The 17,133-nt window shown below is 40.7% G+C and overlaps 1 protein-coding gene across 26 annotated transcripts in view; it reads left to right on the forward strand.

Moving 5' to 3' along the window:
* The window catches only part of DLG1 (discs large MAGUK scaffold protein 1), a 389,579-nt gene that overhangs the window by 212,616 nt on the left and 159,830 nt on the right, over positions 1–17,133 (forward strand). For 12 of the 26 annotated variants that reach the window (XM_077290372.1, XM_077290374.1, XM_077290377.1 and 9 more), the window contains one exon: positions 10,273–10,371. The exons of 13 other annotated variants lie outside the window; for them this stretch is intronic. In XM_077290372.1, the coding sequence (XP_077146487.1) occupies positions 10,273–10,371 (99 nt within the window). Of the gene's footprint in view, positions 1–2,464; positions 2,797–10,272; positions 10,372–17,133 lie in introns of those variants that run through there. One more of the 26 variants, XM_077290399.1, reaches the window with a different exon arrangement.

Genomic DNA, 17,133 nt, shown 5'->3' on the forward strand with positions numbered 1-17,133 from the left:
CCTTGAAAATAATTTCTAGCCAGACTTTTCTGTACAGTTGATAGATGTAGCTGGATCCTTCTGATTGCAGCAAGTTCTGAGTTGATGGCACTGCTGGACATCTTGCAGTTGTGAAGGGGAAGTAAGCATGCTGTGTCTTTCATCTGCTGCATTTGTTGGGGGAGGATCTGAAGTGACCATTCACTTTTGACCAAGAGATTTCCAAATTAATCCACAGGGCGTTGCCGGCAACTGAGAATGACCAGACGGAGACGTATCTCTGTGTGGGAGGATCAAAGGCAGATCTCTAACCCCCGTTTATTATGTCACCTCTTTTATGATTTTAGCAAGTTATACTTCAACCAATAGTATAAAAACACACTTGCAGCACTTAACCTATAAGAATACAGAAAGACCGTAAACTACATGTATGGCCGTGTCTACGTGGCATAGGAAAAAACATAACAGCTTGTGCGTCAAGGTCTCGCAGAACAATACACCCTCAGTCTCCTATCTTGTCCAGGCCGGAACAATCTGGCCCCACAAGAACTATGAACTTTTACCTAGTTAAATAACAGAATTTATCTCGTAAACAACAAGATGGAGTCAAAAAGCACAAAATGAAGCCTGCTTTACTCTTTCTTAATTTTAGTCCTTCACAGATTGATTTTCCTAAACCACTGCATCTACGGTTATCAACGTTTCCCATTTCTTGGATTAGAATCTGCCAATAAAAGCAAATACTAATCCATTAAGAAGGCATCTGATGGCTACAAATGTATTCTGCTGAAGGACACTGTTCCAAACATAGAGTCAATGTAATTAAGAACTATATTCAGCATAATGAAAAGTAGAGTCCTAGAAACGATGATATGGCATTCACGGAGTCCTGATCTTAACATACGGTAATTGTGTTTGTGTGGTATTCATTGACGAGGCAAAAGATTTGCATAAGCCAACATTTATAAAAGATCTCCAAATGTTGGGAACAACCTACCTGACAAATTCCATAAAAAAATTGCATTCAAGTGCACCTGGAAGAGTTCATTCACAATTTTGCTAAATTATGAAAATAAACTAACACTTCTAATTTTGAAAGCATTCTTGCTTTTCATCATTTTTTCTACACCTGCCTTAAACTTAGGTATGGTATTCACCTGTATGTTCCCTCAAAAAACTATGTGAACATACCCTAAGGCTATGTGCACATGTTGCGGTTTTTACTGCAGAATCGCAGTGATTTTGATGCTGCGGGTCCGCAGCAGTTTCCATTGCGTTTACAGTTACATGTAAACCTATGGAAACCGCAATCCGCAGTGCACATGCTGCGGGAAAAACCGCTCAGAAACGCAGCGGTTTACATTCCGCAGCATGTCACTTCTTTTGTGCAGAATCGCGGCGATTCTGCACACATAGGAAAGCATTTATCCGCTTACTTCCCGCATGGGGCTGTGCCCACGATGCGGGAAGTAAGCGGATAATGTGCAGATGGTACCCTGGGTGGAGGAGAGGAGACTCCTCCAGGCCCTGGGAACCATATTTGTGTAAAAAAAAAAAGAATTAAAATAAAAAATAATGATATACTCACCTCTCAGCGCTGCACGCGGCCGTCCGGTCACAGGGTTGCTGTGCGAGCAGGACCTGCGATGACGTCGCGGTCACATGACCGTGACATCACGAAGGTCCTTCTCGCACAGCATCTTTGGAACCGGACCGCCGCGTGCAGCGCCGAGGAGATCGGGATGTCAGAGGGTGAGTATATAACCATTTTTTAATTATTTTTAACATTACTATTGATGCTGCATATTGCTGCATATGCAGCATCAATAGTATAGGAGTAAACCCGCAGCGGAAACCGCAAGACAAACCGCGATAAATCTGCAGGGATAACCGCAGCGGTTTTGCCCTGCAGATTTATCAAATCCGCTGCGGGAGAACCCGCAAGGACCCGACCTACGTGTGCACATAGCCTTAGACTGCAAAAGAAAAGGCCACATATATTTATGATGTATTCTACTAACATGCCACAGACATCTACAGATGGAATGTATCTTAATTAAAAATGTAAAGCACTGGCATCTTTTAACTGCTATTGGTTCATGGGAAACTGCATTTGTTTCCTTACTTGTTTTGTATGTATTTATTTATAAGTAAAGATTACGGTACTTGAAATGAAAATTATTTACACTCAAATCAATTACAATAAAAATGTTAACACTTAAATGTCAGTTTCCTGCACATGTCTGGCCATCAGATGGTGGTTGTGTGTTCTGACCTTTGATTCACACACATTAATCTGTGCTGAGAATTGATTATTCATGCCTAGGAACAGGGCTGTCTGTCCTTTTTCATTCCGCTGGTGTAGCTTAATTAACAAGCGAGTTGGTGAGCTGCAGGGAAACAAAAACTGCTTTTGCTGTGCCTGCTTTTCTTTTACTAGTCCAGTTCACAGATGGCACAATTTTAGATGTAAGATTTTGTTCTCAAACATAAATATTTTTGTAGTACTTTAAAAAAAAAAAAAAAAAGGAATTGAAAAGGATTCTTGTCATGGCCAGTATTTCTCGGAATGTAATAGAAATGCGACAAAAATTGCATCATCCCACTGTCCAGCATCTTCACCAACACTTTCAACAGACGGCATGCATGCAAAGATCGTATAGCTCTGCAACTTTACCTTCTTCCTCCAAAAGCAAGGGAAAGTTTACTAATCTTCGCGACAGCGTTAAAAAAAGCCCAACCAGAAGCACTGCTAAAGTCAAAGCAACGAGTGGCTGGTGGTCTGATGGTTCTTGGTCAAACTATTCCTTTATCAAGGTATAGTTACTTTGTGTGTGCGAATACTTCTTCTTGTGGCATAAACCTTTATTTTACTCGAATATAGAATTATTTTTAACACGTATGTACTTGAAAAGTTTTATTTTATAGACATTCAGTAGAAGTGACGACCTTTATGCATAACTTAGATTATCCTTTCTGCCTTGTCCTTGTAAATAGCTGATCCATTGTTTTTGTTTTGTCCTTGAGCACAATCTGTGGGTAAATGGACAAACAACAGAAAGCTGGAAATACCATCTTTTGCAATATGCATTTATTACAAGGTTACAGAACACAAAATGATCTCTTGTCATGATTGACAACCGACCATGTTTAGTGTTTTTCCAGAATTTTCTGCATTTGTTTCCAACTTTTGGGAATTTTGAATTGTACCCTCTCATTTTATTGAGACATATGCTAGGTTGATGAGGATATAGGGATACATTTGGTGTATGCATTGGGAAATGTCATAAGTGAAAATGCTAAAGGTAGTTCAGTAAGAAAGTATGAAACATTTGACATGAATGGAGGCATTTAAATAGCCAGAATATGCCAAACAGAATCTAGTTTATGGTTTCTATATTACAGTATGTAATCTGTGTATGGAAAGAATTTTGTCTCCTCAGAGATTGTTTTATCTGAAAGGTTTGCGTTCCTAATTAGTCTGCTATTTGGAACAGAAATCTTACTGATTTGCACTTTTCCATTACATAGGGTAAAACAAATTTTAATAATGGGGTGCTGGTACTCTTATACTTTTTAGTTTCAACAGTTTTTATTTCAGAAAACATCATTAAACATAGAAAACATAGATCGTAAAATTCAAGAATCCCCTCGCAGGGGGAAATATGACAGATTAAGAAGCTGAAAAATACATTATCCTTGATGGTATTGTCATAGTTGTGTAAATCCTATATATAACAATTTTAACTGAATTATATTCGGGTTAGTAGAAGGGGGAAGGACAGGAAGAGAAGAAAAAAAAAAAAGGGGGGGGGGGACAGAGAACATTGGGTGTTAGTGATGAGAATTAAGTTGATGTGAGTTACCAGATTGTATAAACCAAAAATAAGATTATCAATAAGTATAGGTATAGTTGTCTTATGTAGCTAGAGATATTATTCTAGAAGGGTCGTCGTCATTCTGTGCTTGGATCCAAGGGGTACTCTTATACTTTTAAAGCCTGTCTTAGCCATCAGTGATTTTTTTGGTACTCCTAAAAACGGTATGTATTTCACCAGTATTTTTTTTTATCTGATTTACATCAGTATTTGATCAATGTTTCAGATTGAAATCAGTTTTTCATCAGTGATTCTCACATATGAACAAATATACAAATAAATTGCAAAACTTTTGTCCACTACAGCTATAAAAAAAAAAAAAAAAAAAAAACGGACCACACATGAATGCCATCCATATGCTTATATGCTCCATTATTTTCATGGACCCTTAGACTTGTATGGGTCATTTTTAATCCATGCCTTGGATCGAAAACTGACATATCTGTGATTTTAGTTGTCCATTTGAGATATTTATTCAATTGGTGTAATGCTTATATCCTCAAAAACACCTCCATGTTTAATATTCAGATGTCAAGATGGGCTTTGCTTTTAGAAAGTAATTTTGTTTTTGCTTTGTCGGTCATCATTAAAGGTGGTGTGCGGTCAAAACCAATAAGTCTGCATTCACTCTGTGTGACTGCAGGCTTATGTATCCCCTCAGCACACTGTGCGCTGCGAGGGTTCGCCGGTTTCAGACTCTGGCTTGGAGAGTATGTATGACTTATACATATTCCTGGCCAGTGGGCGCGGCCTCACTCTCCATACACTTGTGTGGAGTGAGGCCGCGCTCTCTAGTTGGACACGCCCACTGGTCAGGGCGCACGCCTCGATTCAATGCAAGTGTATGGAGCGAGGCCATGCCCACTGGCCGGGGGTATGTACAGTATAACACCTTCTGTACCCAGGTCTGAAACCAAATCCCCTGCAGCGCACAGTGTAGGCTAGGAGGATTCGATTTTGACCGGACAACCTCTTAAATTATCATTAAATTCGGTTCTGAGTGTTTGGCATATGTAACCAACATACAGGAGGCTACAGATAGTTTTGTGCGTTTTTGCTGCGGTTTTCTTGCGGATTTGCTGCGGTTTTTACCCCTGCGGTTTTCTATGATGGAGTGGGTACAAAAACGCTGCAGATTCACAAAAAAGAAGTGACATGCTACTTTTTTTTAAACCGCAGCGGATTTTCCGCAAAGTGTGCACAGCATTTTTTTTTTCTCATTGATTTACATTGTACTGTAAATCACTTGCGGATCTGCAGCGTTTCTGCACCTCAAAAAACCCTGCGGATCCGCAGCAAATCCGTAGCGTGTGCACATACCCTAAGGCCGGGTTCACACTTTGAGGTGTGCTCTGCGGGTTCTCCCGCAGCGGAATTGATAAATCTGCAGGGCAAAACCGCTGCGGTTATCCCTGCAGATTTATCGCGGTTTGTTCCGTGGTTTCCGCTGCGGGATTACTCCTGTACTATTGATGCTGCATATGCAGCAATATGCAGCATCAATAGTAATGATAAAAATAATAAAAATTGGTTATACTCACCCTCTGACGTCGCGATCTCCTCGGCGCTGCACTCGGCGGTCCGATTCCAAAGCTGCTGTGCCGAGAAGGACCTTCATGACGTCACGGTCATGTGACCGCGGCGTCATCACGGTCATGTGACCGCGACGTCACCACAGGTCCTGCTCGCACAGCAACTCTGACCGGACGGCCGCGGGCAGCGCTGAGAGGTGAGTATAGCATTATTTTTTATTTTAATTCTTTTTTTTACACTATTCATGCTTCGAAGGGCCTGGAGGAGAGTCTCCTCTCCTCCACCCCGGGTAGCAACCGCACATTGAACCGCTTACTTCCCGCAACGTGGGCACAGCCCCATGCGGGAAGTAAGCGGTTCAATGCATTTCTATGGGTGCAGAATCGCTGCGATTCTGCACAAAGAAGTGACATGCTGCGGGTTTTAAACCGCTGCGTTTCTGTGCGGTTTTTCCCGCAGCATGTGCACTGTGGTTTCCATAGGGTTTACATGTTAATGGAAACGCTATGGAAACTGCTGCGGACCCGCAGCATCAAAATCGCCGCGGATCCGCGGTAAAAACCGCGAAGTGTGAACATGGCCTAAGGCTGCTGTTATCACTTTTTTTCCCTCAGACTGCTTGCTGCAATTATGTTTTTATGGTTTTGCTCCTTAGGAATATTATTTTTGGAGAGGTAACTTTTTTTTTTTTTTGGTAACAGATGTGATCATTTAATTGTGATCCCATATGTTTAGCTCCTGATATTCTGACCTGTTTTTCCATTTTTCAAACTTGGTGATTAAAATTTAATTTTGCAAAGATGTTTACCACGTGCAGATGGTAATGCTGGGGGTCAGTGGGGAATGCTGTATCCCACTGCCTGTAGAAACAATAGAGGACAGAGGAAAGTTTGCTGGTCAGCAGGAAAAAAGAGAGAGGAAATAACAGACATACTAATACACCATTCACAACCCTCTCCCCAACAAAGTTGCATTTTTTTCTCTTAAGTGCTTAAAAAGTCATTTTGTAAAAAAAAAAAAAACAAGAAAAAACAAAAACCCAAATCTCTGTGTTTTGCCACTTTTTAAGACCACTACCATTTTTCTTCATTGATGGATCGGAGTGATGTTTTGCTTCCTATTCCTATTTTCCTTTTCTTTTTTTTAACAGGGAATGTGGGGCGATTTAGAATTCACTTCTCTCAGGCTAAGTTTAGCTTTTGGTGAGTTTGATGCTGCAGATTTACTGTACCAGTTCTTCACCTTTTTAACGTAAAATAGGTACCGTATATACTCAAGTATAAGCCGACCCGAGTATAAGCCGACCCGAGTATAAGCCGACCCCCCTAATTTTGCCACAAAAAACTGGGAAAACTTATTGACTCGAGTATAAGCCTAGGGTGGAAAATGCAGCAGCTACCGGTGAATTTCAAAATTAAAAATAGATGCTCCATACCGTTCATTATGGCCCCATAGATGCTCGACATAAAGCTGTGCCACATATAATGCTCTGCACCGTTCATTATGGCCCCATAGATGCTCCACATAAAGCTGTGCCATATATAATGCTCTGCACAGTTCATTATGGCCCCATAGATGCTCCATAGAAAGCTGTGCCATATACAATGCTCTGCACCTTTGATTATGGCCCCATAGATGCTCCATAGAAAGCTGTGCCATATACAATGCTCTGCACCTTTGATTATGGCCCCATAGATAGCTGTGCTATATATTACCTCTGCACCTTTGATTATGGCCCCATAGATAGCTGTGCCATATATAATGCTCTGCACCTTTGATTATGGCCCCATAGATAGCTGTGCCATATACAATGCTTGGCACCTTTGATTATGGCCCCATAGATAGCTGTGCCATATACAATGCTCTGCACCTTTGATTATGGCCCCATAGATAGCTGTGCCATATATAATGCTCTGCACCTTTGATTATGGCCCCATAGATAGCTGTGCCATATATAATGCTCTGCACCTTTGATTATGGCCCCATAGATAGCTGTGCCATATATAATGCTCTGCACCTTTGATTATGGCCCCATAGATAGCTGTGCCATATATAATGCTCTGCACCTTTGATTATGGCCCCATAGATAGCTGTGCCATATATAATGCTCTGCACCTTTGATTATGGCCCCATAGATAGCTGTGCCATATATAATGCTCTGCACCTTTGACCTTTGATTATGGCCCCATAGATGCTCCACATAAAGCTGTGCCTTATATATAGTGCTCTGCACCCTTGCCCCATAGATGCTCCACATAAAGCTGTGCCTTATATATAGTGCTCTGCACCGTTGCCCCATAGATGCTCCACTTAAATCTGTGCCATTGCTGCTGCTGCTGCAATAAAAAAAAAAAACACATACTCACCTCTCTTGCTGCCCGCAGCTCCTCAGCGTCCCGTCCCGGCGTCTCTCCGCACTGACTGATCAGGCAGAGGGCGCCACGCACACTATATGCGTCATCGCGCCCTCTGACCTGAACAGTCAGAACAAGAGGAAGCGAAGATGGAGTGGCGCTCAGCGGGTGGAACGAGGGAAGGTAAATATGTAATACTTACCTGCTCCCGGCGTCCCGCTCCTTCCCCCGGACAGCTGGTCTTCGGTGCTGCAGCCTCTTCCTCTGTCAGCGGTCACCGGCACCGCTGATTACAGAAATGAATTATGCGGCTCCGCCCCTATGGGAGGTGGAGCAGCCTATTCATTTCTCTAATGAGCGGTCCCATGTGACCGCTGAACAGGGGAAGAGCTGCGGCACCGAAGACCGTGGGACGGGCAGGGGGAGTGCCAGGAGCCCCGGAAGCAGGTAAGTATGCCTCAGTGCCCTCTCCCCCTCACCCGCCGACCGTGACTCGAGTATAAGCCGAGGGGGCACTTTCAGCCCAAAAATTTGGGCTGAAAATCTCGGCTTATACTCGAGTATATACGGTAACTGGTATTTTTTTCAAAAATACGCAGCTTAAAAAAACTCAACAAAAACCTTGTGGTAAAGACAATTCAATTAGTACTACCGTAAATAATAAGGCCCATATCCATGGAACTATATGGATAAAAGAAAAAAAGAAAACGTGAATTATTTGGGTATTGTGGGAATAAAATAGGAGCACAGAACCTGGTCACTATAAGGCTATGTGCACACGTAGGAAAAGAGGTGCAGAATTTTCTGCACAAAATCCGCATCTCCTGGCAGAATCCGCAGCCGCGGTTTTTATGCGGAATTGATGTGTATTTTCTGCGGTTTTTGCCACTGCGGATTTTTAACATGGAGGGGTGCAGAAACGCTGCAGATCCTCACAAAAGAAGTGACATGCACTTCTTTGAAATCCACAGCAATTCCGCACTGATTTTTCCGCACCATCTGCACAGCTATTTTTTTATCCCATTCATTTACATTGTACTGTACATCACAATGCGGATCTGCAGCGTTTTTGTGCGGAAAAATCGGCTGCTAATCCGCATCGTGTGCACACAGCCTTATATACAGCACGGACCAGTCCTGAGGGAAACTACACTTCTAGAATCAGGTCAGAGATTAGTCCGCTCCCACACGTTAATTCTGTCAGATGCCGGCTGCCTCTAAGGTGTCATACGGAGGGTGATTGGTATATTTTGACGTTGCCATTTTCCATTTGTAGAAATCAAAATGTGGGAATGATCCTCTTATGTGTCAAATATGTAAACCTAGCATTAATAAGGGGTGTAAATGTGGGCCACCACACTTTGTCTGAGCTGCAGGGCTTTATCATGCTTCCGGTATTTCTTTGACATAAATGCAGATATTTGTTAAATACAACGTCATACTACATTCTGAGCTAATGGTTGTCAAAAATAGTAACTTTTTTCTATAGCGCCAACATATTCCGCAGCACTTTACAATTCAATTAAATGAAGTTCAGTTTTGCTAGGAATATTGTGCCAGGTTTTCAGGAATGGGTGCACTGAACCTTCATTGTTTTGGTTGTTGGTGTTGTGCTTGGAGCACAGACTTCGATGTGATCTTCCCCTGTGACACACTATCGGTGGGCTTCGGTTTGCACTTTCAATTTTAAAATGTGAATGCAGACGCTGTTTGTTCAGTGAGGTTACATGATTTTACATGATCATTCACACTTGACCTATTTAATGCTTTTAAAACCTGGTGAGGCAATCTTCTCCAGATTATTAGATTTAGAAATTAGAAAGCTTAAAGAGTTTAACTGTTTTAAAATGTATTTAATAAATCAATACTACAAGTGAAAATAAGAAACTTTGTCAAATACAACTTATTTGATAAATCTGCTTTTTTTTCTCCCACCAGGACTGATGGATCATTCTGAAATTTCTCAATTCCTGGGTAAAATCTGTGTTTAGTGAATGCAGATTTACATTTCTAAAATAAGAGGGGGGATGAGGGAGGAGCTCTGCTTCTAGCTCCTCCCTCCTTTGCTGAAACCTTGACGACCGTTACTATTGGTAAGATTCCATCTCGGTAATGTAACAATCTGTCTTCATTCATTACCCATGAATTGAGAATTTTGAGAAGGAATGATGAGTTCAGGAGGAGAAATAAGCATTTATCTGAGAAGATACATTACAAAGTTACTTATTTTTACATGTACAATTTATGTAATAAAAATTAAAATGATGGTTACTCTTTAAACACAAACTGTCTTATACTGTATATGTTCAGTGCCCTGGAGGTTAGTGGCACTGTGAAATAATCTGTAAATTGTTTTAATATTGATGTTGTCTAATAAACTGATAAGTTTTAGAATCAACAGTATGGTAAGCTTTTGCATAATTTGCAGTGTGTCAGTATGAAAAGTTCCCTTCATTTTATTGATTTTCATTTGCAATTGTCTCTGTTTTCTTTATTTTAGTGGGTTAAATGTTTTTCTTTTCTTTTAGTCCACAGACGCTGGTCCTCCTTGCCCTCCCATTGTCCCTGTGATCCCTGTAATACCAGTCCCTGCTGAGAACAATGTCATTCCATCTTCCACTCCACAGGTCTTTTTTCCCCCGTTTTCTATTTAAGTTGTGTGTTTCTTTTTTTATTCCATTTTGTCCATTAATATTCCAGATTTCTGTTGTACCTTACAATAACATTTACCACTTCCGTTCCTTATATTAATTTGCTATGTTTGCACAGTATGTGTAAGTACTATTTCAATACTTGCTATAAGATTATATAGTTCCATTATTTGGGGTTCACTTATGTGAAATAAAAGAAACAAGTTTCCCTTGACCTTTATGATATGGTAAAAACTTGCATGTTTTGTGAATCAGTAATTCTGAGTTATGTTCTTAGACCCTTACTTCGTGCTGTGCGAACACAGACTGGCACTGTCCAATCCATGCTGGCAGTATCAGACTGTGGAGGGAAACAAACGGTTAACATGGAGAATGGTAGCACCAAGTTGTCAATATACACTGCTCAAAAAATAAAGGGACACTAAAATACCACAAAACATTGTCAAAATCAAATTGCTTAGCAGTTTTTTCACCTTTTTTCCTTGATGTGATACCAATACAGATATCTAATCCTTGTCTAAAATATAAGCCCTCACACAGCTCATTTAGAAAAACAGAGCAAAAATAGTATAATTGAGGTGTTTTTACCATTCACTCCCTTTTTAAAAAAAAAAAAAAAAAAATATATATATATATATATATATATATATATATATATATATATATATATATATATATATATATATATATATATATATATATATATATATATATATTCAGAGTTTACCAATAAATTCATTAATCATCTATTTGGAACCACTAAAAATATAAAACTTTTACTGCACAAAAACCATTAAATATAGCTACGAAATGGAAAAATGTAAACCTTTTATGGCTTTCACAGCACAATAATATAGTTGCTAGACTACTTTATGCACGCAGTTTTTGTCTCAAAATCCCATGTCCTTATTTCATAGCCCTTACAGTTGTACCCTTGTAGATGATGTCTTAAGGCCTTTGCTAATTGTGAAGCTCCTGAAAAAGTGTCAGATTGGGCAATACTGGAGCATGAATACCTGTTATAACACATCGATTTGATGACATACGGTAAATAATTACAGTGCAAAAAACTGTGTGATATGACCCATTATTTAATTATTTTAGTCACTTGCATAACGCCATTAATTCCACAGCGCTTTTCAGACATCATCATCACTGTCTCCATTGGAGCTTACAATCTACATTCCCCATCATAGAATGTTACAGTTGGAAGGGACCGCCATGGTCCTCGTGTCCAACCTCCTGCTCAATGCAGGATTTGCTAAACCATCTCAGACAGATTAAGTATGATGTCTTTGGAGTGTGGGGAGGAATCCCATGCAAACACAGGGAGAACATACAATCATCTTTCAGATGTTGCTGTTGCGGTCTGGATCTAGGATCCCAATGATGGAAAGTAACAGTGCTAACCACTGAGCCACCGTGCTGACGTATCATCTTTTTGAAGTCAAACCAGTCAATTTTTCCCAAGCATACACTGCCAAGCGTGCATTTCCATGACTGAAACCCCAATACATTTTAATAAGAGGCTATTCTGCCTGTAAGAAGGCAATTTATTAAATTAAAATGTTTAACCTGAGTGGGAGTGCTTTAGGATATAATTATCAGCTTAAAGTTTACAAACGTAAGGACTACAGAATTAAGGGCCCAGGATGACACGCCTTCCTGAAAGTTGGTGGAAAAATAGGATTTAGTACATCCACTACTGAACCAGGGTTGCCACCTTAATATGGATAACGTCTGTACTAGTATCTAAGTGCCCTTACTTCAGAAGTACCTCCAAAATGGAGCACTGCACACAACCAGAGAGGCCTTCCATGCTGTTCTTGGGATACTCTACTTAAATTATGTGGTGTATACGGGCTTCAGCTGGACACCACACATTGGGCACTAAAATATCTGCCGAAAAGTTAGTTAAATTCACTTTGCATCAGCTGAAACCATAGGCTTTCTATTGTATCCTTACTCCAATCTGTGTGAGTTGTAAAACCTGAATAAGGCTACGTTCACATTTGCGGCCAGCGTCGCAGCGTCGGGCGCCGCAGCGGCGCCGCATGCGTCATGCGCCCCTATATTTAACATGGGGGCGCATGGACATGCGGCGCACTTGCGTTTTGCGCCGCATGCGTCGCTGCGGCGCCCGCGTCCAGGCGCAGGGGACGCAGCAAGTTGCATTTTTGCTGCGTCCAAATTCAATGAAAAAAACGACGCATGCGGCGCAAAACGCAGCGTTGTGCATGCGTTTTGCTGCGTTTTTGTTTGCGTTGTGCGCTGCGGCGCCGACGCTGCGGCGCACAACGCAAATGTGAACGTAGCCTAACACCCCTCTTCTGAGCACTAATGTATGCCCAATAGCCGTTTATATGTAATGAGAACAATAAGCAAAGAGCGCAAAATGCGTGAAACCTGGTGATTAAGTAGATTAACAAACAGGGGCCAAGTGGCCACTCACCTAATGGGGTTGTGCACCCCTGCACAACCCCAGTTTGCGCTTGAAGGGATGGTCCCTGTGGACCGTTGGAGACTGCCGTGCACCGCCGCTGCTGGCTAGCACTTCCGTGTTCTTGTCACATGATCAGTGAACAGGATACACGTCACTGCAAGTCCTTAGGCTGGGTAGTGTGGATCCAGCATTACCCGCACATCGCAGGTCCTTAAGCTTCTCAGTAGGATTGACTGTGCTCGTAGCGGCTCCTGCTGCAAACCCTCAGGAGGGGGGATATGGAATGATGGAGAAAAAATTGTAGCAGTCTGTGGAGCGCTGAGATGAGGGATAAATTGTAGGGACAGCAATCTGGTTAACAAACCTTTGTTAACCCTTCAATCTCCACAATGCCTTTCGATAGTATAACACTATCTTCATCAAGTGGTACAAAGGGAATGAACAAGGAATTTACATCTTTATAGGAGAGGTACATAAGGGAGTGGTTAAGAGTCATGACCTCAAAACACCCTTCATATGCCAATTAAAAAAAAATACAAGTGTGAAATGAGAAAATGTATATAAAAATGAGAACACCGTAAAATAGAAAATACAATAAGTAACACTATTAAAAAATGGTAAATAAAAATAAATGTCATGGATTTTTAAACTTGGCACCCTGGCTCTAGAGGGGCTCAATTTAGTAATTGACAATGTGGTTAACCATTAACACGAAGATTAGTTTTTGTTTTTGCTGTCAATGGCCATTCTAAGCTGAATTTGCCTGCCCTCGTCAGATCACAGCTGCTGAGCAGCTTGAGGCTGGGCAAGTACTGGCATGGGAGACTGGCTTGGGAATTCTTATATAATAGGAGACCACTTTAAATATTTTTAATATTATCTACGGTATTTATAAAAAGATTTCTAGAAAGGCTTATTTATTTTGTTGCTGCTTATGCAGTTATGTATTATTGTCACTATTTATGTGCTTTTGAATATTTAGTTTTTAAAATCTCCCCATGACACATTATTTATATTTTATTTACCATTTTTTAACCGTGTTACTTATTGTATTTTCTATTTTACGGTGTTAATTTTTATATACATTTTTATTTCATGTCACATTTGTATTTGTTTTTGTTTTTAATTGGCATATGAAGGGTGTTTTGAGATCATGACTCTTAACCAATCCCTTATGTACCTCCCCTATAAAGATGTCATTTCCTTGTTCATTCCCTTTGTACCACCTGATGAAGATAGTGTTATATTATCGAAACGCGTTGTGGAGATCAAAGGGTTAATAAAGGTTTGTTAACAAGATTGCTGTCCCTACAATTAATAATAATAATCTTTATTTTTAGGGTATGTGTCCACGTTCAGGGTTGCTTCAGGCTTTGGTCAGGATTTTATGCAGGTAAAATCCTGACCAAAAATGCACCTGAGGTCACTGGCAGGTCACCTGCGGTGTTCCTGCGTGTTTTGCTCATTGTAGCAACCTGCTGCGTTTGAAAAAACGCACCATTTTTGCGGGAAAAACGCATGCGTTTTTTAATGCACAGTGGAGACGGGATTTCATTAAATCCCCTCCACTATGCTGTAACATCTGGACGCTGCGTTTTTGACGCTGCGGCTCTGCGCTGCGTCTAAAACGCAGCGTTTCCTGAACGTGGACACATACCCTTATATAGCGCTAACATAATCCAGAGCACTTTACAGACATTATCATCACTGTCCCCGATGGGGCTCACAATCTAAATTCACTATCAGTATGTCTTTGGATTGTGGGAGGAAACCGGAGTGCCCGGAGGAAACCCACGCACACACAGAGAGAACATACAAACTCCTTGCAGATGTTGTCCTTGGTGGGATTTGAACCCAGGACTCCAGCGCTGCAAGGCTGCAGTGCTAACCACTGAGCCACCGTGCTGCCCAATTTATCCCTTACCTCAGTGCTCCACAGACTGCTACAATTTTTCTCCTTCACCAATAGCAGTTTATAAACACACATGTTCTACTATGGAGAACTGGAGTCATAAATTGTGAGATGCTTCTTGTGAAAATGAAACATTTTGAGCTAAAACTACATTATTGAAAAAAGTAACTTTTAATTTCACATCCTCAGTCCTTATACATTTAATACATGCAAATGGCCTATTCAGAGAGGAACTTTAGTGCTACTATTGGAAGTAGCAATTCTTAAAGTCAGCATCTACCCTTTTTAACCCCTTACCAACACCCACCATTCTTGCACGATGAAGCGAGAAGTGCGTCCCCGCAAACTGCTGTACATGTTAAGGCATTAAGATTTTGCTGGCTCACAAGCAGAGCTGGAAAAAAAGCTTGTCCCCATAGGAACCCCATGTTTGTGACCATATGGTGCCGATGGTGGCCCTAGGACGAATAATGGCCATGGGTTCACTCTGCTACAGTGTCCTGTTATAAGCCCCCTGACAGTGTAAGACCAACAGGTCTAATGCCTTTAATGCAGGAGCATTGCAGAGTATTAAACAAGTGATCAGACCAGTAAAACAGTTTATATAAAAGAAAAGTAAACCTAAAGGGAACCGGTCAGCAGGATCGTGCTGAGTAACCTACAGACAGTGTCAGGTTGGTGCTGTTATACTGATTAAAATGATGCCTTGGATGATGAAATAAAGGCGTACGAAAAAAAAAACCCTTTAAAAATGTTTCACAAGCAAAAATGCTATTCTATTAAAACAAAAGTAGTCAAAAGTATACACGTTATCGCCATGTCCGGCTCAAATCTATAAAACTTTCACATTATATTCCATGAACACTATAAGAAAAACCACTTAAAAAAACAGCATTTTTGTCATACCGACGTGTTAAGCATAGAATTAAAAGTGATACACACAATATTTTTATGTAAAAAAAAAAATGCTCATTTTGCGCTGTCCTCAAAAAAAATCAAGTTACAAGTATCAGGCTCTGACAATGCAAAAACAATTGTAGGAAAAATAATTACTTTTACTGTGCAAAAGAAGTAAAACAAAACTAAGTAAAATGCGGTATCACCGCGACCTTACTGACCCAAACAATAAAGTGTTCTTACACTTTTATCCAGGGCTTCAGAGTCGTGGAGACCGTGTCCATTTCCGTGGAGTCAGTTGGTGTAAAATGGACCAACAAAGTAATAAAAAAAATTTTTTGTAGTGCAAAATACTAATAATACTAATAAAAACTCATCCAGAAGAAACCGACTCCCAAACATATTTTTCGGACGTAAAATGCAAGTTATAGTTTTCAGATTATGGCAATCCAATGGCAAATTTTGTTTTTATAATGTGTAAGTTCACTGAATTATAAAAATACTATATAATCCTGACAACACTGTTATCATACTGATGCAAAAAAGTCATCTTATCACGTTTACTGTGTAGGGAAAATCACAAAAAAATTAAAGAGAATGAACAAATAAATAGCAATTCAATTGTGTTTTACCAAAAAATTCATTAAAAAGTGATTTCAAAATGTTATATACCTTCATTTGGCAAACATAAAAAGGCCCATACTCAGATATGTTGTCTGTCAACTGAAAAATTGAGTTTTTCCACCTTAACAGTAGTTTGAAGGCATCAGAAAAGCGATGCTCTTCAAAGTCAAATGGCCCCCTTTCTGAGTTCTGCAGGGTGCCCAAACCACAGTGGACGTCAACATGAATAGCATTGGTGTAGAGGGAAAAATGCACTTAAAGGATTTCTCCTGGTCTAATCATTGATGACCAAATACACTGGATAGCTCATTAATATTCTCACAATTCTCTGTGGATTAGCCGGGGTCAGGGGCTCTTTCCTGTCCCTAACGCTAGGGATGCTCTAGCTATCTCTGCTCCCCGTATTACTTCTGATGGGGAGATTGCTGGGGCCACCGTACCTTGCTGAACTCCTGAATCAGCCCTATATCTGTTCCACTACACCACCCAGGAAAGTGGGGACTAGTAGTGTATGTAGATACACAAACCAGACAAACGAGGAAGGACGTTACAGGGTTAAAGGAAAAATACCATTCATACAAGTAAGCACTTAGATACAACAGAGGGGAAAGCCAAAATGGGAAAGAAAGAGAATCTTTGCAAACCGACAGAATCTGCAGTCACAGAACAATATTCCAAATGCCTCTACCAACAACAAGCTCCTCCACTGCTCACCAGGCAGTACAAGACGTAACACTGGGAATCCAGATTGCCAGTGGAGAGTACATATAGCAGAGGGGAGTGGCCAATCCAAGCAGTGAGGCTTCCAGACTCTAAGCTGAACAGTTTAACCCTTGCACTGCTAACAGAAAACTGGACCGTT

This window comes from Ranitomeya variabilis, chromosome 2, assembly GCF_051348905.1.
Source record: "Ranitomeya variabilis isolate aRanVar5 chromosome 2, aRanVar5.hap1, whole genome shotgun sequence".
NCBI lineage: Eukaryota > Metazoa > Chordata > Amphibia > Anura > Dendrobatidae > Ranitomeya > Ranitomeya variabilis.